The sequence below is a fragment of the Microcaecilia unicolor genome, chromosome 2 (assembly GCF_901765095.1).
Source record: "Microcaecilia unicolor chromosome 2, aMicUni1.1, whole genome shotgun sequence".
Taxonomy (NCBI): Eukaryota; Metazoa; Chordata; class Amphibia; order Gymnophiona; family Siphonopidae; genus Microcaecilia; species Microcaecilia unicolor.
Genome location: NC_044032.1, coordinates 345493614 through 345515718, shown reverse-complemented (window position 1 = coordinate 345515718; position 22105 = coordinate 345493614). Strand labels below are relative to the sequence as shown.

Here is a 22105-nt window from a genome sequence, read left to right as displayed (position 1 = left end):
CAGTGCTGTCTTCAGCTGTTTGTAGATCGTAATCAACAGCTACGTAGCGATGGAACTCCTCTTCAGTAACACCGGCTGGGATGTGAATAACCTGTTCATCTGACGCGTTTGCAACAGCTGCATCTGTTTCGTCCCTCTCCACATCTTTAACAAAGGTTGCCCGCTTGTAGCAGTTCACAATGGTTGCCTGTGTAACATGATTCCAGGCTTCTTTCTGCATATGTAGGGAATCCAACAGTGATAGATTACTAGCCAGTTCAACAGCATGTTTATCCTTGCCAGTCTGGTCATCCATAATGCTCATCAGACAACGTAGCAGAAGAGCCCGATAATGTTGTTTGAAATTGACTATTATGCCCTGATCCATAGGTTGGATCAGAGAGGTAGTGTTTGGTGGCAGGAAGACCACCTTGACATTAGACAGCCCGACATCATCCCTATGTGCAGCACAATTATCACAAAGCAACAAAATTTGACGCTTTTGTGCCTGCATTCTAGTGTCTAACTTCTTTAGCCACTGCTTCTAAATTTCCCCAATCATCCATGAATTTGCATTAGCCTCGTATGACACAGGAAGTCGCTTAACTTTCTTGAAGCAACGGGGCTGTTTGCTCTTTCCAATGACTAGGGGTTCCAACTTCTCACTCCCATCCATATTGCAGCAAAGGAGGATCATCAATTGGTCCTTCGACATTTCACCTCCAGTAGTTTCGGCATGTTTGAATGCAAGTGTTCCATCAGGAATCGCTCGCCAGTAGAGACCGTTTTCGTCAGTATTGAAAATGTCACAAGGTGCAAACTCGTTCAAGATGGTAGGAAGAACTGAAACAACCATGCTGTTTGTTGAATTTTATGTTGTTCCTCTCCTTCCATTTTTCCAACCATTCAACAGTGGCTTTGAATTCAGTTAGTCAAAGACTTTCAGCTAGCTGGTTAGCTTTCTCCATAAGCAGTGGACCACTGACAGGAAACTGTCTGCTCCTGACTCGAGAAAACCACCGAAGAAGAGCATCGTCTACCTCCTCAGCTTTTCCCGCCCGTTTTCTTTTCCGTTGTGGATTTGTATTGTTTTGCCAGTCTTCCAGACGCTGGTCTTTCTGCTTCAAGACACGTGAAATTTGGGATTGACACCATATTCTTTAGCAATAGATGCTTGACTTTGTTTTTCTAATTTTTTAAGAACTTCTATTCGTTCAGCCAGTGTTAAAGTCTTACAGTTTCGCCGCGACGACGACGACCCCAGTGTACGCTCTAACAACATTCTTTCTCTTATTCTGCCTGTGGCAGCTAAAGGGGCGGTAAATTTGACATCTCGTTAGTTGTCACGTGCCAATTGGCTTCCATATTCCGTGCGCGTGCTTATGTGGAGTCTTCCCTGCAGAGGAGCGGTCTTAAGCCATGCATGTAAGCGAATCTTGCACTTATCAGTGGTGTGCTAAACCGAAGTTTGTCCCCATAGAAATTGATGGCACTGAAGTACGGCATGCAGTTAAACAGAGCATGCGCGGATCTGACGTGCAGTTAAATGGAGTGCATTGTGTGTGTGTGTGTGTGTGTATATATTCTCATTGTGCATGATTAAAAGCTTTCCTAAACTACTGCCCAGCTATTCAGCTTGCACTTTGGAATTTCTCCCCTGAGGCTTCTCACGCTGAGACCCATCCAAAAAAACAGCTTGGATCAAAGAAATTAAAGAAGGTTACATGTTGAAGTACAAATTTTGATAATGAAACAGTGATTGAGTATTCACATAGCAAACACCCTGAGCGAACAGATATCTTTTCCACTGGACATAATTAACTTTGTATGAACTCGGCTGCTAATAGTGTGCTGAACTGGACAATGTTGGCACACTTAGACTGACTCTGGACAGTTCTGCTGAAGGAAGCGCCTCCCTCATTAATCAATACCTTCTGTGTGAAATAGTAGTAATAAAAAAAGGCAAGTGCATTTTATAATATACCACTGTATTCCACAAAGCAAAAGGAGCAAGTTCCAACATGCCATCTTTTTTTTTCTTTTTGTAGGCACAAAAAAAAAAAAGATTTTAAATGCTCCCATGTTTCAATCTAATTCATGTTTAATGTGGGATAAAATGCCATAAATAAGTAAATAAATAGAAACTCTGAATGTTAGCACTTGATTCTCATAACATGATGTCTGTTTAGTGGCCCTTTACCAGGAGAAAAAAAAATCTCTGCACATTTTACAGTATCCTTTCCACTCCACCTATCTATTCCAGACCTTCTCCCTGCTCCCCCAAGCCGCAGGGTACTAGCACATACCTGAACTGAAGCCACCATGGTGGTCTAGTGGATTCTTTGAGGCAGGAAAGATCCCCAGTCTTTCCTGCCTCTGCTGCCGCTGACCCTCTTGCTGCTGCATCTTCTTTAAAATGGCTGCCGAGACTTACAATGGCGGTCTTGGCAGCCATTTTTAAATAGCGATGCGGCAGCAAGAGCGTCAGTGCTGGCAGCAGGCAGGAAAGACTGGGGATCTTTCCTGCCCCGAAGAATCCACTAGACCACCATGGTGGCTTCAGCCAGGTATGTGCTGGGACCCTTTGGCTTGGGAGAGGAGAGGCAAACAGGGAGCGGGAGGGAGTCCTGCATTCAGTGGTGTGCTGGAGGGAGCAGCCCTGCTGCATTTAACAACCGGATCGCAAAATCTTAAAAAACTTAACTGGCTCTTGTGAGCCGGTGCGACCTGGTTCCAGCACACCACTGCCTAGGACCGATCCCTGTGGTACTTCACTGATAATATCCTTATCTTCAGAGCAAGCTACTCTCTGTCTCCTTTGGTTCAACCAGTTTTAACCCAGTCAGTTACTCTAGGTCCCATACTGAGGGAACTCAGTTTATTTACGAGTCGCCTGTGTGGAACTGTGTCAAAGGTCTTGCTGAAATCCAATACACCACATCTAGCGCTCCTCCCATGTCCAACTGTTTGGTTACCCAGTCGAAGAAATCAATCAGATTTCTCTGACATGTCCTGCCTCTAGTGAAGCCGTGCTGCCTCGAGTCCTGCATTCCATTCAGTTTGAGAAAACTCACAATTCTCTGTTTCTGGGTTGCCGAGAGCAGTGCCTCATGGGACGTGTAGACCCATCAGAATGCTTAAAAACAGGCAGAAGGTGAACCTAAGCACCAAATTTAAATATAAAAATATGCAAAAAATGTGTAAAACAGTACCAGTTACTCAAAATCATGAAAAATCAAACCTGTGCGCCAATGCCACTGAGGGCGTAGCTTGGTAAAAGGACCCCATAGTCTGGACATAAAATTATAAATTAAAACTACAGACATGTTAGAAGTTCTAACTCTCTATTGTTAAGGCTGTTGAATCAGTTTTCTATGTTTTACATAGCACCTGTGTATCCATTAGATGCCTTAAATTGTATTTAGTTCTTATGATTTTAATTGATTGCATGAAACTCTTTCTAGATGGTATGTTTTTTTAATGTACATTGTGTGTGCATATAAGTTATCACATGGATTCTATACATTTTATGTGATGTGTGTTATGTTTTATTTTATCCTTTTATGTTTTTAAATTTCTATTTTGTATGGTTTTACTTTGAGGGGGCGGAGCAAGATGGCGGCTCGACATTGCTACACGAGCGACTGAAGGAGATTTTGTGAGGTTTAAACCCTTCTCTTCGCTTTGTTTCTTCTAAAAGTTATTTTTCTTTATCTAAAGAATTTGGTAAAATGCCACATACGATGAGAAAGGGCTCAGTTAGAGCCGTGACCCAGCCGACTCTAACGTTGACACCTACCCAACAAACTCCGGAGAGTTACCTCGTGCGATCCGCATTATTAACGGCAGGAGGTCCTGCTGAGTTAACGGACCAGGGAGAGTCCGAACTCTTGGGACAGGACGTTTCTTTATTCCCTCCGCAGTATTGTCCTCCGCCACAGCCGGCAGAACCCGACATTGGGGGTGGATCCAGATCCCGCGAGAGCGAGGAAAGGAACACACGAATGGGGCCTGTACTCGAGGTTTCTGCCGAGGCCCTTTCTCCATCAGGGGCTAGTAATCCAGCTTTACAGAACCCAGGGAAGGGTTCGTCTGCGGCGGTTACACTTGACGCGATTTGGGAAACACTACAGACTGTGATGGCATCGACGGGCAAAATTGAAACCCTTGTGAGTAATGTTCAAGACTTAACTATATCATTTGCATCGATGAAAAATGAGATTTCAGAAAAGATTAACCATTTGAACGCAGAATATGTTAAGTTGAAGGAAACTTCAATAAAGTTGATAAAAGATACTACTATGATATATAATAAGTTGGAACACTGAAAACTACAATAGGAGACTGTTGAATTTTCCTTGTATACCAGTGTATACTCCTTTGGAGATATTTAAGAGAGATTTGCCTGAAAACTTAAAGTTTTCTTCTGAGAATATACCATCGCTGAATAAAATATATTCTCCGAGGACAAGCAGGCTGCTTGTTCTCACGACTGGGTTGACGTCCGCGGCAGCCCCCACCAACCGGAAGAAGCTTCGCGGGACGGTCGGCACGCAGGCCACGCCCACCGCGCATGCGCGGCCGTCTTCCCGCCCGTGCGCAACCGCTCCCGCCAGTTACTTTTTTTCCGCGACTGGAGAGAGTTGTGCAATTGCCTCTCTCTCCGTTCAGCCGCCGGATTTTTCGACCGCGTTTACGCGGATCGTTGCTTTGACCCGTTCGGTCCCTCGTTCTTTTCTTTTTCTTTTGTATTAAAAAAAAAAAAAAAAAAAAACAAGATTTTTTGCGCGTGTGGAGCACGCGCTCCCCTTTTCCCTCGCTTCTAGCGGGGACGCCACGTTGCGGCCTAGTGGCCGCTCGGTCGGTTAATTTTTTCGTGGTGTGATTTTAGCCACCATTGCCGACTTTGACTTCGCCGACGCGATTTTTCCGTCGATGTCCTCGAAGGTCCCGAGTGGATTTAAAAAGTGTGGTCGCTGCGGCCGGCCGATCTCGCAGACCGACACCCACGCTTGGTGCCTCCAGTGCCTCGGGCCGGAGCACAATCTCAAGTCGTGCGCTTTGTGTCTCGGTCTCCGGAAACGGACTCAGGTTGCGAGGCAAGTTCTGCGGGACCGTCTTTTTGGAACTTGCGCCGGCCCCTCGACGTCGACCTCGACGGCATCGGTATCGAAGGCCGGTTCTTTGGTACCGGTATCGATGCCCGAGACATCGGCACCGATGGCAGCGACCCCAGGAGAACAGGTCCCGTCGGCCCGCCGGTCCGCCGGTGAGAGTGGGGTTGAGAGGCCGCGTGGGCAGTCGGCCCCGGTCACTCCCTCAACTCGTGAGCCACGGGACCGAACCCTGTCGGACCCGGTACCTCGAGACCGAGGGGGATCGACCTCCTCCTCCTCCATGCCCTCTGGCGCCGGTGACGTGCACCGGAAAAAAGATAAGAAGCGCCGTCACCGGGAGCCCTCGGTGCACCCTGAAGAGGAGTCGACGCCGAAGCGTCATCGCAGAGAGGAGAGATCTCCGTCGGTGGTGGAGGTACCGACGCGTCGGGGTTCCGGCACCTCGGTGCCGTCTCCTGGCCCCCAGCAGCTTCTGGCACCGACACCCTTACCGGCCCCACCGCCTTTCCCGGCAGCGGGCCTGGACGAGTGCCTCAGAGCCATCCTTCCGGGGATCCTGGAAGGGCTGATGCGCCAGGCTGTGCCGGCGTCAAAGCACCCCCGACGCCGATGACTGTGGCGCCGGCGAGCTCTAGCCCGGCGCCGGGGCTGTCGACACCGCCGCCGCTTGCGGTGCCGGTCTCGACCGCCACGCAGGTGGAGTCCCCGTCGACGTCGATGGAGGGAGCTCCGTCCCCGCCGGCGCGGGAGTCCACCGCTCGACGACACCGAGACCTCGGTGCCTCGACGTCGAGCCGGGCCCGGTACCAGACTCAGCTGCATGAGCTAATGTCCGATACCGAGGATGAGGACTCGTGGGGGGAAGAGGAGGACCCGAGATATTTCTCCTCAGAGGAGTCTACGGGCCTTCCCTCGGACCCCACGCCATCACCGGAGAGGAAGCTCTCCCCTCCTGAGAGTCTCTCCTTTGCCTCCTTTGTGCGGGATATGTCTATAAGCATTCCCTTTCCCGTGGTCTCTGTGGAAGAGCCGAGGGCCGAGATGCTCGAGGTCCTCGACTATCCATCACCACCTAGAGAGTCCTCCACGGTACCGCTGCACAATGTCCTGAAGGAGACGCTGCTTCGGAACTGGGTGCGACCACTAACTAACCCCACCATTCCCAAGAAAGCAGAGTCCCAGTACAGGATCCACTCTGACCCAGAGCTCATGCGGCCCCAGTTGCCCCATGACTCAGCAGTCGTGGATTCTGCTCTCAAGAGGGCACGGAGTTCGAGGGATACCGCCTCGGCGCCCCCGGGGCGGGAGTCTCGCACTCTGGACTCATTTGGGAGGAAGGCCTACCAATCCTCCATGCTCGTGACCCGCATCCAATCTTACCTGCTCTATATGAGCATCCACATGCGGACCAATGTGCAACAGCTGGCGGACCTGGTCGATAAGCTCCCGCCGGAGCAGTCCAGGCCTTATCAGGAGGTGGTCAGGCAGCTGAAGGCGTGCAGAAAGTTCCTGTCCAGGGGGATTTTTGACACCTGTGACGTGGCATCTCGTTCTGCGGCCCAAGGTATAGTGATGCGCAGGCTCTCATGGCTGCGTGCCTCTGACCTGGACAACCGCACCCAGCAGAGACTGGCTGACGTCCCTTGCCGGGGGGATAATATTTTTGGCGAGAAGGTCGAGCAGATGGTTGACCAACTGCATCAGCGGGAAACCGCTCTCGACAAGCTCTCCCACCGGGCGCCTTCAGCACCCGCCCCCGCGGGCGGGCGTTTTTCCCGGGCTCGGCAGGCTGCACCCTATTCTTTTGCGAAGCGTAGGTACAACCAGCCGGCCCGAAGGCCTCGTCAGGCACAGGGACAGCCCCAGCGCGCTCGTTCCCGTCAACAGCGTGCGCCTAAGCAGCCCCCTGCGCCTCCACAGCAAAAGCCGGGGACGGGCTTTTGACTGGATCCATGGGAACATAGCCGCCCTACAAGTGTCCGTACCGGACGACCTGCCGGTCGGAGGGAGGTTAAAATTCTTTCACCAAAGGTGGCCTCTCATAACCTCCGACCAGTGGGTTCTCCAAATAGTGCGGTGCGGATACGCCCTGAATTTGGCCTCCCTGCCTCCAAATTGTCCTCCGGGAGCTCAGTCTTTCAGCTCCCATCACAAGCAGGTACTTGCAGAGGAACTCTCCGCCCTTCTCAGCGCCAATGCGGTCGAGCCCGTACCACCCGGGCAGGAAGGGCAGGGATTCTATTCCAGGTACTTCCTTGTGGAAAAGAAAACAGGGGGGATGCGTCCCATCCTAGACCTGAGAGGCCTGAACAAATTCCTGGTCAAAGAAAAGTTCAGGATGCTTTCCTTGGGCACCCTTCTGCCAATGATTCAGAAAAACGATTGGCTATGTTCCCTGGATTTAAAGGACGCATACACTCACATCCCGATACTGCCAGCTCACAGACAGTATCTCAGATTCCGCCTGGGCGCACGGCACTTTCAGTATTGTGTGCTGCCCTTTGGGCTCGCCTCTGCCCCACGAGTGTTTACAAAGTGCCTCGTGGTGATAGCGGCCTATTTACGCAAGCTGGGAGTGCACGTGTTCCCATATCTCGACGATTGGCTGGTCAAGAACACCTCGGAGGCAGGAGCCCTCCGGTCCATGCAGTGCACTATTCAACTTCTGGAGCTGCTGGGGTTTGTGATAAATTACCCAAAGTCCCATCTCCAGCCAACTCAGTCTCTGGAATTCATAGGAGCGCTGCTGAATTCCCAGACGGCTCAGGCCTACCTTCCCGAAGCGAGGGCCACCAATCTCTTGGCCCTGGCTTCGCAGACCAGAGCGTCTCAGCAGATCACAGCTCGGCAGATGTTGAGACTTCTGGGTCATATGGCCTCCACAGTTCATGTGACTCCCATGGCTCGTCTTCACATGAGATCTGCTCAATGGACCCTAGCTTCCCAGTGGTTCCAAGCCACCGGGAATCTAGAAGATGTCATCCGCCTCTCCACCAGCTGCCGCACTTCACTGCTCTGGTGGACCATGCGGACCAATTTGACCCTGGGACGTCCATTCCAAATTCCGCAGCCCACGAAAGTGCTGACGACGGATGCATCTCGCCTGGGGTGGGGAGCCCATGTCGATGGGCTTCACACCCAGGGTCTGTGGTCCCTCCAGGAAAAGGATCTGCAGATCAACCTCCTGGAGCTCCGAGCGATCTGGAACGCACTGAAGGCTTTCAGAGATCGGCTGTCCTGCCAAATTATCCAAATTCGGACAGACAATCAGGTTGCAATGTATTACGTCAACAAGCAGGGGGGCACCGGATCTCGCCCCCTGTGTCAGGAAGCCGTCGGTATGTGGCGTTGGGCGTGTCGGTTCGGCATGATCCTCCAAGCCACGTACCTGGCAGGCGTAAACAACAGTCTGGCCGACAGACTGAGCAGAGTCATGCAACCGCACGAGTGGTCTCTCCATGCCAGAGTGGTACGCAAGATCTTCCGAGCGTGGGGCACCCCCTCGGTGGACCTTTTCGCCTCTCAGACCAACCACAAGCTACCTCTGTTCTGTTCCAGACTTCAGACACACGGCAGGCTAGCGTCAGATGCCATTCTCCTTCATTGGGGGACCGGCCTCCTGTATGCTTATCCTCCCATACCTTTGGTGGGGAAGACCTTACTGAAGCTCAAGCAAGACCGCGGCACCATGATTCTGATAGCGCCCTTTTGGCCCCGTCAGATCTGGTTCCCTCTTCTTCTGGAGTTGTCCTCCGAAGAACCGTGGAGATTGGAGTGTTTTCCGACTCTCATTTCGCAGAACGACGGAGCGTTGCTGCACCCCAACCTTCAATCCCTGGCTCTCACGGCCTGGATGTTGAGGGCGTAGACTTCGCTGCGTTGGGTCTGTCTGAGGGTGTCTCCCGTGTCTTGCTTGCCTCTAGGAAGGATTCCACTAAAAAGAGTTACTTTCTCAAGTGGAGGAGGTTTGTCGTTTGGTGTGAGAGCAAGGCCCTAGAACCTCGTTCTTGTCCTGCACAGAACCTGCTTGAATACCTTCTGCACTTATCGGAGTCTGGCCTCAAGACCAACTCAGTAAGGAATCACCTTAGTGCGATTAGTGCTTACCATTATCGTGTGGAAGGTAAAGCCATCTCTGGAGAGCCTTTAGTCGTTCGATTCATGAGAGGTTTGCTTTTGTCAAAGCCCCCTATCAAGCCTCCTACGGTGTCATGGGATCTCAACGTCGTCCTCACCCAGCTGATGAAACCTCCTTTTGAGCCACTGAATACCTGCCATCTGAAGTACTTGACCTGGAAGGTCATTTTCTTGGTGGCAGTTACTTCAGCTCGTAGGGTCAGTGAGCTTCAAGCCCTGGTAGCTCATGCTCCATATACCAAATTTCATCACAACAGAGTAGTGCTCCGCACCCACCCAAAGTTCCTGCCGAAGGTGGTGTCGGAGTTCCATCTTAACCAGTCAATTGTCTTGCCAACATTCTTCCCCAGGCCGCATACCCGCCCTGCTGAACGTCAGTTGCACACATTGGACTGCAAGAGAGCATTGGCCTTCTACTTGGAGCGGACACAGCCCAACAGACAGTCCGCCCAATTGTTTATTTCTTTCGACCCTAACAGGCTAGGGGTCGCTGTCGGGAAACGCACCATCTCTAATTGGCTAGCAGATTGCATTTCCTTCACTTACGCCCAGGCTGGGCTGACTCTTGAGGGTCATGTCACGGCTCATAGTGTCAGAGCCATGGCAGCGTCGGTGGCCCACTTGAAGTCAGCCACTATTGAAGAGATCTGCAAGGCTGCGACGTGGTCATCTGTCCACACATTCACATCTCATTACTGCCTCCAGCAGGATACCCGACGCGACAGTCGGTTCGGGCAGTCGGTGCTGCAGAATCTGTTTGGGGTGTAAATCCAACTCCACCCTCCAGGACCCGAATTTATTCTGGTCAGGCTGCACTCTCAGTTAGTTGTTCTTCGTAGGTCAATTTCTGTTGTACCCTCGCCGTTGCGAGGTTCAATTGACCTGGGTTATTGTTTTGAGTGAGCCTGAGAGCTAGGGATACCCCAGTCGTGAGAACAAGCAGCCTGCTTGTCCTCGGAGAAAGGGTATGATACATACCTGTAGCAGTTGTTCTCCGAGGACAGCAGGCTGATTGTTCTCACCTACCCTCCCTCCTCCCCTTTGGAGTTGTGTGTTTCATATTTTATTGCTTGTCATTCAACTGGCGGGAGCGGTCGCGCACGGGCGGGAAGACGGCCGCGCATGCGCGGTGGGCGTGGCCTGCGTGCCGACCGTCCCGCGAAGCTTCTTCCGGTTGGTGGGGGCTGCCGCGGACGTCAACCCAGTCGTGAGAACAATCAGCCTGCTGTCCTCGGAGAACAACTGCTACAGGTATGTATCATACCCTTTACTTACCTACGAAAAGGAATAATGAACCACAACTACAAGGAGATTTAAATGTTACGGATTTATTGGAATCCTCTTTATCATCCATAATGGAGAGACAAACTTTATTGGTTTCTTTCATATTTCAGCAAGATTTGGATTTAGTGAGGAAAATGGCCTTAAAAAATTTACAAACCCCTTTTTATGGTGGGAAAAATCTGGGTCTTCCCAGACGTGACTAAGCAAACCCAGGCCAGAAGGAAAGACTTTTTAGCTTTAAGACCTGCTACCTTAGCATTAGGAGCATCATTTAATTTAAACTATCCATGCAAATGTAACTTTAAATATTTAGGTGTTAAATATGTTTTCTTTGTTCCTGAACATTTGAAGTAATTTATAGAACAAAAAAAAGTATTGTATTGCTGGTTGGTATCATGTAGTCGGAACATTTCCTGAATGGGCAATTTAATAGGAAATTTTAAATGTGGCTATTGCTATGCCTTTTCTTTAAATAATGTGTATGAATTATATCTCCTAAGTTTATAATGGCGCTTAGCCCCCCAAATTGGTTATATATATTGCTGTGATTTATTATTATTTCTTTAAAAGTTTCTGACTTTTTCCCTATTCAAGTAGAAATGCTTGTAAATGTATGAAAAAATGATAAAGAATTAAAACAAAAATTTCTATTTTGTTTGGTCATTTTTAGTATTGTAATCCCTGATACAGCCCATGCATGGGCGAAACGTGGACCACGTCAGATGTTTTTAAATAAAGGCCTCATTTTATACATTGGATTTGGATCTGCTTTTTTTTGCATGAACCATCATGCTTGTGGCAGCCTCATAAGCCATTGGTAGCTTATTGCTTATGTGCAGCAGGGAGTAAATTAGGCCACTTTGCTATGTGCGTGCCAGCACTGAATATCAGACCGGCACCCACATAAATATTTTTACTCTTTAAAATTCATCTGCTCCCACTTCCCCTCCCAGGCCCCCCCTTACCCCCTTCTCCCACCAGGCTGTGAAACACCAAGCCTCTCCCTGCCCCCCTGGGCCTAACTGTCTCCCTAGTGGTCCAGTGGGGGGTCATTGGGGGCAGGAGCACAGCCGCTACACTCCTGCCCTTTGCAGCTCCACTTCAGAGTGGCTGCCATGACCTCTCGCAGCTGCTCGCACATGGCCCGGCGCTGAATATCCAGGGCTAATCTAGCCAGCGACAGTCAGAGTTTAAAAAAAATGCTGTCACTGGCTTAATATTGGTGGATAATGATTTATCAGATTTCCACTTGGTGGAATCAGGAAGATTCTGATTTCTGATATGTAGCAACTGAAGTTGAGTCTGTGTTAATAAATAAATACACAAATAACCTCTTGATAACAGAAATTTCCATCATATTTATGCAGTAACAGCATCCACAGCGGAACTGTTTGTAGCACTCGAGGAAAGGAGTTGCCACCTCCATATTAAAATGATCAGAATATTGCTGGAATAGATTTTCTAATGAGTCAGTACCACCGCACCCTCTCTTTTTGGAACTGTACTAGTGGCAGAGCCTAGGAAAATAGCATAATTCTGAGCACTTACCGTGTAGGTTGAGGTAACGTTTCTAAACATATTGTACTATCTCATTCCTATAACAGGCTCCCGTAATGTCAAGCCTGGCATTGTAATCCGATTTGAGCAAGAGGGATTCAAAACCGAGCCTCAGGAATCTGAGGAAAAAGCAAATCTGACCACCACAGTCACATGTGAGGAACTGGATGAAGCAGGTGATTTAGCTTGGATTAAAGCTAGAAATGGGGTAATGCAAACGTTTTCTTTAAAAAAGATACCTCCTCTGGACCAGGCATTGTTAGGTGTTGTAATCACAGCCCCTGCTTCTAACCTTTACATAAGTAATGCCACACTGGGAAAAGACCAAGGGTCCATCGAGCCCAGCATCCTGTCCACGACAGCAGCCAATCCAGGCCAAGGGCACCTGGTAAGCTTCCCAAACGTACAAACATTCTATACATGTTATTCCTGGAATTGTGGATTTTTCCCAAGTCCATTTAGTAGTGGTTTATGGACTTGTCCTTTAGGAAACCGTCTAACCCCTTTTTAAACTCTGCAAAGCTAACCGCCTTGCCGGTACTTATGTAAAGGTTAGAAACAGGGGCTGTGATTATGTGTTTGCTTTATTTCCTTTATTTCTACTTTTCTCTTTTCATTATCATATCTACCTTTTTTTTAACCTTTCATTCTTTTTCTTTCTCTTATTCTTTCCCCAGAAATTTCCTGTCTTTCTGTCCCTTCCCTTCATCTGTTGCCTACACTTACTCTCTCTCATCTTTTATCAGTTTTTGTAATCTTCCTTGCATCTGTCACTTTCTCTGACCTTTCTCAGAGCTACTCCAAAATGTTAAACCTCCCTACCTCCAGCAAGCTTGTAGTTTTTGTTCTTTGCGAGTCACACCGTGCTGCCAGTTGGAGATAAATAGGCAGGATAGTCTTATTGAAAGAGGCTGGAGGAAAGGCGGCCCTCACTGGGATCAGCAAGAAGAAAGAGCACCAGAATAGAAGGAAGCAGGAAGAGGAGAGTGTGAAGCAGAATGATTCAACATGGCATCAGCAGGATGGAGGCAGGGAGGGATAGAAGAGGGGGAAGCAAAGTGACTCTTCCCCCTAAAGGGAAACAATTGTGTAGGCAGACAGGCTCCCCTAATGGAAGTAGCAGAAGGAGGGGAAATGAGGATGACCATTAGTTTCCATATTAGGAGAGAGGAAGGTCGAGTAACTCTCCCACTGGCAGTAGCATGGGGAAGGGAGACAGAAAGAGAAACACTAGAAGCACCAGATTGCAGAGAGGTGGGATTCTTTAGCAAAGGGCATATTATACAGTATTTTTCATTACCTTAGTGTAGGAATCTGTTTGTGTTCAATGTCATGGTTCATTTTCAGGGTGGAACAGGGTCCTTATCTCCTTCCACCGGGATATTTACGTTTTCAGAAATCATAAAATTCCCATCAACTCAGTTTCAGCCAAGCAAGGCTGGCTCAAGGGGCTGTGGCACCCTAAACTAACTTGTGAGACCAGTGGACACTCTTTCACTGCTGTGGAAGTTGAGCCAGTGAGGCAGGCTTTTGGTGCCCTTGAAGTTTGTCCCCCTGAGCCAGTTCCTCACCTGTCTCATGTCTTAAGCTGGTCCTGTAGCCAAGTGTTGCTTTTCTTAAGGCTTAAGCTTTCCTTTAAAACTTGAAGCTGTTTTTCTATTCTTCTTACAGGCAGCGAAAGTCTCGCTACTGAGCCCACAGTAGAGATTCTGAAAATAGAAGAGGTTCCTGTCGGTGACCAGTTGGAGGGAGGACAGGAGGATACTGATACCAAGAGCGGTGAGCCAAGAATTCCTTTATAATAAACTAGGAAAAAATGCCCGTTTCTGAGCGGAATGAAACGGGCGCTAGCAAGGGGCCCCCCCCCTCCGTCCCTCCGAGCTACTTGCCTTGTTCGCTGTGGCGTTTCCGTTTCGGCCCTCGAGTGTCATAGCTCCGCCCTCGACGTCATGACGTTTTGACGCGAGGGCGGTGCAGACACTCCAGGGCACACCGGATATCTCGGGCGCCTCAGCTTCCGTGGAGGCTTCAGAACGTTGGGGTTGCCTTTTATATAGAGAGATTCCTTGCTATGTACTGTGAAGTATTGCAAAATTTTCAGACAGATGTAAATGTTACTAGTGATTTTCAGTTTTTATTTGTAAGTAATTAGAATTCAGTTTTCTTAAGCTGCCAGGTGTGAGATTCAGGGACCAGGTCCTGAATGAATCCCAGGATTCCAGCTGGGTGTTGAGAGTTTTTGGTGAGTGAAGGGAATCATTGCAGAGATTGGAACTGAGGATGAAATGTCCAGAACCAGTGAATGAGATCTGGATGGTCTATGTTCCTTTCTGCATGCAACACTATTTTCTGTAACATAGGCAGGTGGCACACCCACCCGGCATGCCACCTTATTACTGCACAAATTCAGCATACTGCACCCGCTGTTCCTTTCCAGTTGGGTGATTGTACCTTCTGAAGATGTACATTTATGTACATTGACCCGCCTTGTTATCTAGGTGTATGGTAATTTTTGCTTTTAATGGCAGGGAAGCTCTATTCCATGCCCACTTTGTTAACCCAGATGTACTCTGACCTGCCTTGTTGTCACATGACTGAGCTTGATAAGAAGATTTGGCTTTTTTGTGGCAGGGCAACTCCAGTTCGTGGCCATTTTGTTTTTGAAGTTTCCATCTCTATAGGACACCTTAGTTTCATGTCTGCCTTCCCCTCCAGCTAGACGTTTCTATAGTATCCAGTCACCTGTTCTGGACCCAAAGTCCTTGAGTCAAGTGGAATGTAATGCTGCCTTTCACACAAACCGCTTCATGGATGTTTCTTTAGTTCTGGTGTTCCTGCAGTTCTGACAGTCAGTACAATATCATAATATATGTGCCTTAAGATGATCAAAATTATACTGTTTATCTAACGTATACAATAAAGAAGTTAAGTATTATACTTGCAGAAGGATGAAACTCAGAAGCATTGATCAATAAGAAACAAAGTGGGGTCACGTGATGCTCTTTAGCTGAGTGGATGTCTCTATTCCCGGCTCCGCTCCTGCTTCCCCAAAACCTTTAAATTACCTGCATAATAAACTCCCGAGGAGACTCCAAAGTTGCCTGATTGAGCAGCATAGGGTCCATAGATCTCTCATATTGGATCAAAGTACTTTTTCAGTGGCGCAGAGGGTGGTTATACCCGTGAAGACCCTGTGCACTAAGAAGCCCCGCACACAGAACCTGCACTTCAAAATGGCGGCGACGCAGGAGAGCTCCCCTTTGGTAGGCCTGCAGGCGGAGGCCGTTCAGGACCTGGTCCAGCAGATTTCAACAATCTTGGAAGAGAAACTATCTAAATTACAAATCTCTGTGGACCAAATACAAGACTCTTTGGAAAGGCAAGACACGTGTCTGCAGCAGGTTGAAGACCGAATTTCACGCCAAGAGGACCGAACAGAGGCGGCGGATGCGAGGATCGCGGCACTGGAGCAGAAGTGCGCACAGCTTACACAGCAAGTTGATGATCAGGAAAATAGAAGCAGAAGGAACAATCTCAGAATTATAGGGGTTCCAGAACCAGTAAAGGACAAAGATCTCTGGAAGCTCGTGGAGCGCTGGTTGCCGGACCAACTGGGCCTGCAGTTCCCGGGCAGAGTGCTGTGTGTTGAGAGAGTGCACAGATTTGGCATGCTGTGCGAGTGTGAAAAGCAACCACGACCAGTGCTGGCCCGAATTCTGAACTACGCGGACAAGGATAAAATCTTGCAAGCATACAGAGGGAAAAAAAAGGTGGAATTTGAGGGCAGTAAAATTCTACTATTTCAGGACTATTCAGCGCACATTTCTGATCAAAGAAAACAGATGGGGCGACATTGTAAGCGTCTTTTTGAGCAGGGAGTGCGCTTCATGCTATTGTATCCAGCGAACGTTCCAGTGAAAGTGCGTGTCATACAGGATAAGGCTCTCTATTTTACTGACCCAAAGGATTTGAGTGCTTTTGTGGACAAACTACAATGATTTTATATTAATAAACATTGATGGCGACGCAATGTTACTGGGAGCCGTTGGTGTTGCTTGAGGGGCTTGATTTAAAATTACTATGGTTGTATGTTGCTGGAGCGGTACCACTGCGGGACCTTGTGGATCTGGAAACTCGTGGTTGGCATTTGCAGCGTGGTCCTGGGGGTCCCCCTGGTGACCTAAAGTTTCAGAATTAAGGCGACGACAGAGGAGTGGAGCTCGCGGGAGGCCTCGGTGACACGTGCTGACATCATACACCCCATATCTGACTGTATACTAGAGGGCCCAAATCTTCTTGTTTGCTGTATCGGCGAGGCTGTTGGGCCCAAGCGGATCGCTGGTTTTCCAGCTGCATCCGAACCGTTTGCTGTTTCACTTAACTGATGCAATAACCAGATGAAGGCAACTTTGCAGGTGTTTCTCTCTCTCTCTCTTTTTTTTTTTTTTTTAAATGCTGTTTAGGGTGGTTTCCTTGTGGAGTGGTATCTGAGAGTTAGGGGGTTAGGAGGTGGGCAGGGCTGGTGGTGAGTGAGGGGGGATGAATGTTGTGATTTAGTTCGATATGTGTGTAGGATTTCTTCAGTTTTTAAGAGCTGATAGTGGGAAGGAGGAGGAGCACGGGTTGTATGCTGCTTCTGGGGGTTGGGGTGGAGGGAAGGGATGGGGTGGCTTGGGAGGGACTGTCCATCCTTCTCTTGTCAAAATGCATTAAGAGGCTAAAAAGAGGCATGCTCCTCTCTGTAACAGAGGAAGAACTTCTTCTAATACATAACCTTAATAGTTACAAGTTTGCCTGGGGGGTTCAGCTGGGAGACCCCCCCCCCCCCCCCGGGCATTTTCAGGCTTACACTCATTCTGATTAGAATTTTATTTTTGATGATACCATATGGCTAATCTTAAAATTGTCACACTCAATGTTGATGGTATCCATTCCCCCATAAAGAGGACCTGTGTGCTGCAGGCACTTACGAGGCAGCATACTGATATAGCACTAATTCAGGAAACCCATTTAGGGAAGTCAGAGCATCTCAAACTAAAGTGGGATTGGGTGGGGGATCTTTATTTTGCCTCCTATAATAGCAGGCAATGGGGAGTGGCAATTTTAATAAAGAAAACAGTAGCGTTCGATATGCACAGGTTGTATCAAGATCCAGAGGGCCATTTTGTGATCGTTGCGGGACTCCTTCAAGGGGTCAAAGTGGCTATTTGTAGTATATATGCGCCTAATACTTATTCACATAAGTTTTTCACTCTCCTTACAGCTAAGTTGGTGGCCTTTGATGATTACCCACTCATCTTAGGGGGTGATTTCAACATCACCAGTGACCCACTGATAGACTGTCGCCCTGCAAAACAGACAAGCAAAAATCATGAAGGACGGGGGGGGGGGGGGGGGGGGGGGGGGGGTGAACTTCCTGTCTAATGAACTGGATGTGGTGGACATCTGGAGGCTCCAGCATATAGATGATCGAGATTATACTTTTTTTTTTTCTCTCTCTCTCATGGGGTCCATGCACACTTGGACTACATCCTTCTGTCTCAATCTTTGGTTGAGGTGATGCATCGAGTGGGAATAGGGGAGCCTGATGTCTCTGATCATGCTCCGGTGTGGACTGCTTTGAGGTGGGGGAAGAGGGTTGGTACCTTTCATTGGCACATGAATCCTGCTCTGTATCAGGATCGTGCCTTTCACACGTATTTGCGCCAGAGTTGGCTTGACTACGTGGCTGAGAACGACACCCAGTCTGTAGGGTCTGGGACATGTTAGGAGGCAGCTAAGGCTGTGCTTCATGGTAAAATTATAGCTTATACCTCGTCTTTAAATAAACACAGAGAGCAGGAAATCAAAGACCTTATGACTCAGCTAAGAGAAGCTCGGAAGCTCTTGATTCTTACTCCCTCTGAGTCCTCACGCAGGGGGTACTGTGAGATAAAGAGGCAAATGCAGGCAGTACTGGATGCAAGGGCACTTTATGACATTAAACTCTACAAGTACCGCCTACACCAGTGGGGCAACAAGTCCGGCAAGTTGCTTGCTTCTCAGGTAAAGCAGAGGACCATAAAAAGTTATATTAGCAGGATAAGGGATGCAAATGGGGTCTCACACATGGGAATAGATGCTATTAAACAAGAATTTGTTCAATTTTACTGTTAGCTTTATAAAAAGGGTTCGTTCTCGGCTGATAGTTGTGCAGATTTCTTTTCTAAATTAAACCTCCCTTCTTTGACAGCAGACCAACTAGCGAGCCTCAATGCACCACTGAAGGGGAAAGAAGTGCAGCGGATTATTAAACAGTTGAAGTTAGCCAAGGCATCGGGCCCGGACGGTTTGGGCACAGTGTTTTATAAAATAATACAGGATCAATTGGTCCCCTTGTTTATCTCTGTGTGATGACCTACGGGAATCGCAGGATATTGGCCCATCGCTGAATCATGTTTATATCACGGTCCTTCCCAAACCAGGCAAAGACACGAAACTGGTGGGCTCTTATCGCCTGATTTCTCTTTTAAATCAGGACGTAAAGATTATGGTAGCAGTATTGGCAGCTAGACTGAGTGCGTTGGTCCCCCATCTTGTCCACTGTGATCAGGTGGGTTTTGTTCCGGGGAGGTTTGCTTCAGCTAACATTCTGAAGGTGAGTCACATTCTTCTTGAAGGGAGCCAGCAGGCAGGAGACAAGATATTAGCCAGTATGGATGTGGACAAGGCTTTCGATAATGTGGTGTGGGACTATCTGTTCTGGGTGCTGCAGCGTTTTGGCATCAAAGGGGAGTTCCTGGAGTGGATCAGGGTGCTCTACAGTAACCCTATGGCTCAGATTATTATTAATGACTCCCTAACAAATGCGCTGTCCCTGGGGGGAGGCAGTAGGCAGGGTTGCCCCCTTTCCCCTCTCTTATTCATCCTTACTTTGGAGCTCTTAGCAGTTAGAATACGGCAGGATCCAACCCTGAAGGGAATCTCTAATGGAAGGAGGGAGTATCACATAAATTTATTTGCGGATGATAGGCTGCTATTGCTTGATAATGTGTCTTTAAATATCTCAATGGTGATGGCTATCATTCAAGATTTTGGTGCCTTCTCTGGCTTGTGTATAAATTTTGGGAAATCAGAGGCCCTGCCTATAAGTAACCCTTGTGTTAGCACTGCGATGCCCAACTTTCCCTTATCCTGGGCTAGGACTAGCATTAAATACCTGGGGGTGTATCTTAGCGCGGACCTAGGATGAGTTTATAGGGAAAATGTGTTAGACTAGAGGAGGTGAAGCTGCTCTGCCACCGGTGGAAAGACCTCCCGATGAGTTTTATGGGGAGGATCACACTGGCGAAAATGGTTTTACTTCCAAAGTTACTGTATCCCTTGCAGATGCTTCCTCTCTGGGTGCGCAAGCATGAGGACAATTTGTTTTGTAGTCTATTTAGCTCGTTTATTTGGCATGGCAAACGTCCTAGAATCTCTTTTGCTAAACTAACTTCAGACAAGGCTCAGGGGGGCCGTCGCCTACCGAATCTGCGGGCTTATAATGTTGCTGCACTCCTGCGTTGGATACTTGAGGCGCACTTGGGGGCCAGTGTTTTTTCTCCTGCTGACTTTTGGTCCATTCGCTGTTTTAGAATCTCAGCACCTCCGGACGTTGGGGGAGTTGCGGGGGAATTCCTTTCTGGCTGCTTTGAGGTGCGCTTGGGTGGAAGGAGCGCGGCTGAGCGGCCAGGGGGTTGGGTCCTTTCCTAACTCTGACGGGTAATGTTGACTTCCCTGCTGGTATGGGGGCCTCCGTGTTCAGACAATGGAAGGGGAGCGGGTGTTCGTACCTGGGGCACCTTAGGCAGTGGGGCGGCGGCAGTTTCCCATCATTCAAGCACGTTAAGTGTGCATGGAACATCCCCAACTCGCAGTTCTTTGCCTTCTTCCAGGTGAGGGACTATGTTCTGGTTGCAGAGCACCAAGAAAAAGGGCTGGCGATCTTTACACTGTTGGATTATCTTTTTTTTACAAATCCCTTCTTGTTCAAACAAACTGTCACAATGGTACCAGGTAATTAGATCCACCAGGAAGGCCTCTTACTTGGTGCATCTGGCTGAGGCTTAGAGCACGGACACGGTAGGCCTTGTATCTGTGGAAACATTGGGGGCTATATTTGGGAGCCTACATGCTGTGACGCTTAATGCCTGCACTCCAGGACATTCAATATTAAATTTTGCATAGAGTACACATCACCAAATAGGGAGAGCTATGGGGTTATGGATGGATGATACATGTGTTAAATGCAAGGCACATGTGGGTACTTTCTTGCACTCTTTTTCAGACTGCCACACCTTATTCCCGCTCTGGTCGGGTGCTCTGGGGGCCATTGAGAATACTTTGCAGTGTACATTCGAGTACTGATGGGCAGTGCGGTTCCTCTTAAAGAACAGGGGCTAGGGGAGGCACAATGTAAATTCATTCTGGTAGCTACTTTGCTCGTCAAAAAAAATGCATTTTACAGGCATGGGTGGATAGTACACCCCCATCTATAATCACTTGGTATAGTCTCATGCGAGAAATGGCCAGCTGGCTACTCACCTCTCTCAAGTTCTCCACTTCATTGGGGCAATGCCAGTACCATGATCTGTGGAGGAGAGTTTCCTCGTTGCTCACAAAAGAGCACCAGGTAGGCGTTGTTGCTGATAATTATCACAGAGTAGTTGTGGGGGATGCGGGGGATTGATATTGATAGGAAAATTAGTGTAGGAGCTGCTTCATACAGTCGAGGTGGGTGGACATTGGGAGGGGGAGGGACAGGAAGGGGAAAGGGGGGTTTATTTCAATCCAAAACTGAGTCAGGGGCAAAGCTGCTTGGTTCGAGTTTCTCTGTTCAGTTCGTTGTGCATGTAGGCTAATAAATCATCTGCAAGTGAAATTCTTTTTTTAATGCCTGTGAAGTGCTGGTTATGGTATTCTCTTTTTTGCTTGTCAGTGTTCTTGCTTCTGACTTAATAAAGATATTTTTGAAAAAAAAAAAAGCATAGTATATGCAATAAAATGAAATTAACAAGCATAAACTTTTCATCTAACAAATATAATAAGGAAGAAAGTACCATATGTTCAATAAGATAATAAAATTTATCAAGCATGTCTTGTTCGGGGAACAGATACAATATGGAAGATATAGTTAGATATGTGCAATAAGCAAGACAACATTAACAAGCCTGTATAGGTTACTATGGTACTTTTGCATGTCTGAGTGGTTTGAAAATGAGCACCATAGTAATATACGTGCAATGAGATAATCAGAATTAGCAAGAAGGGTATCCAGTCTCACTGTCGACCATGGGAGTTAGCCAAGCTGCCTCCCACGGTCAGAATATCTGCCCCCATGTTACTTTCAGTCATGAGCGATGCGATCCACAGCCTCCTGTTTATAGGACATGGAGGGGGCATAATCGAATGGGGATGACCCTCTCTAAGGGCACCCATCTCTAAGGACATCCTGGCGAAGGGGCAGGGCAACCCGTATTATCGAAACAAGATGGGCGTCCATCTTTTGTTTTGATAATACGGTCGTGGGCACCCAAATCATGAAATTTAGGCCGACCTTAGAGATGGTCGTCCTTAGGCCATTTTTGAGATGGTTGTCCTCGGTTTTCGGCGATAGTGGAAACTGAGGACGCCCATGTCAAAGACGACCAAATCCAAGCCATTTGGTTGTGGAAGGAGCCAGCATTCGTAGTGCACTGGTCCATATGCCAGGACACCAACTGGGCACCCTAGGGGACACTGCAGTGGACTTCAGAAAAAGGTCCCAGGTGCATAGCTCCGTTACCTTGGGTGCTGAGCCCCCCAACCCCCCCCCCCCCCCAAAAAAAAAAAAACCCCACAACTGTACACCACTACCATAGCCCTTAGGGATGAAGGGGGGCACCTACATGTGGGTACAGTGGGGTTGTGGTGGGTTTTGGAGGGCTCACATGTACCACCACAAGTCTAACAGGTGGGGGGGGATGGGCCTGTGTCCGCCTGCCTGAAGTACACTGCACCCACTACAACTG

General features: G+C 48.4%; 1 protein-coding gene across 1 annotated transcript in view; it reads left to right on the top strand.

Moving 5' to 3' along the window:
• LOC115463716 (zinc finger protein 493-like) overlaps nucleotides 1–22105 on the top strand; it is a 158993-nt gene that overhangs the window by 18805 nt on the left and 118083 nt on the right. Inside the window, exons 4-5 of the mRNA XM_030194436.1 lie at nucleotides 12122–12250; nucleotides 13746–13853. Of these exons, the coding sequence (XP_030050296.1) occupies nucleotides 12122–12250; nucleotides 13746–13853 (237 nt within the window). The remainder of the gene's footprint in view (nucleotides 1–12121; nucleotides 12251–13745; nucleotides 13854–22105) is intronic.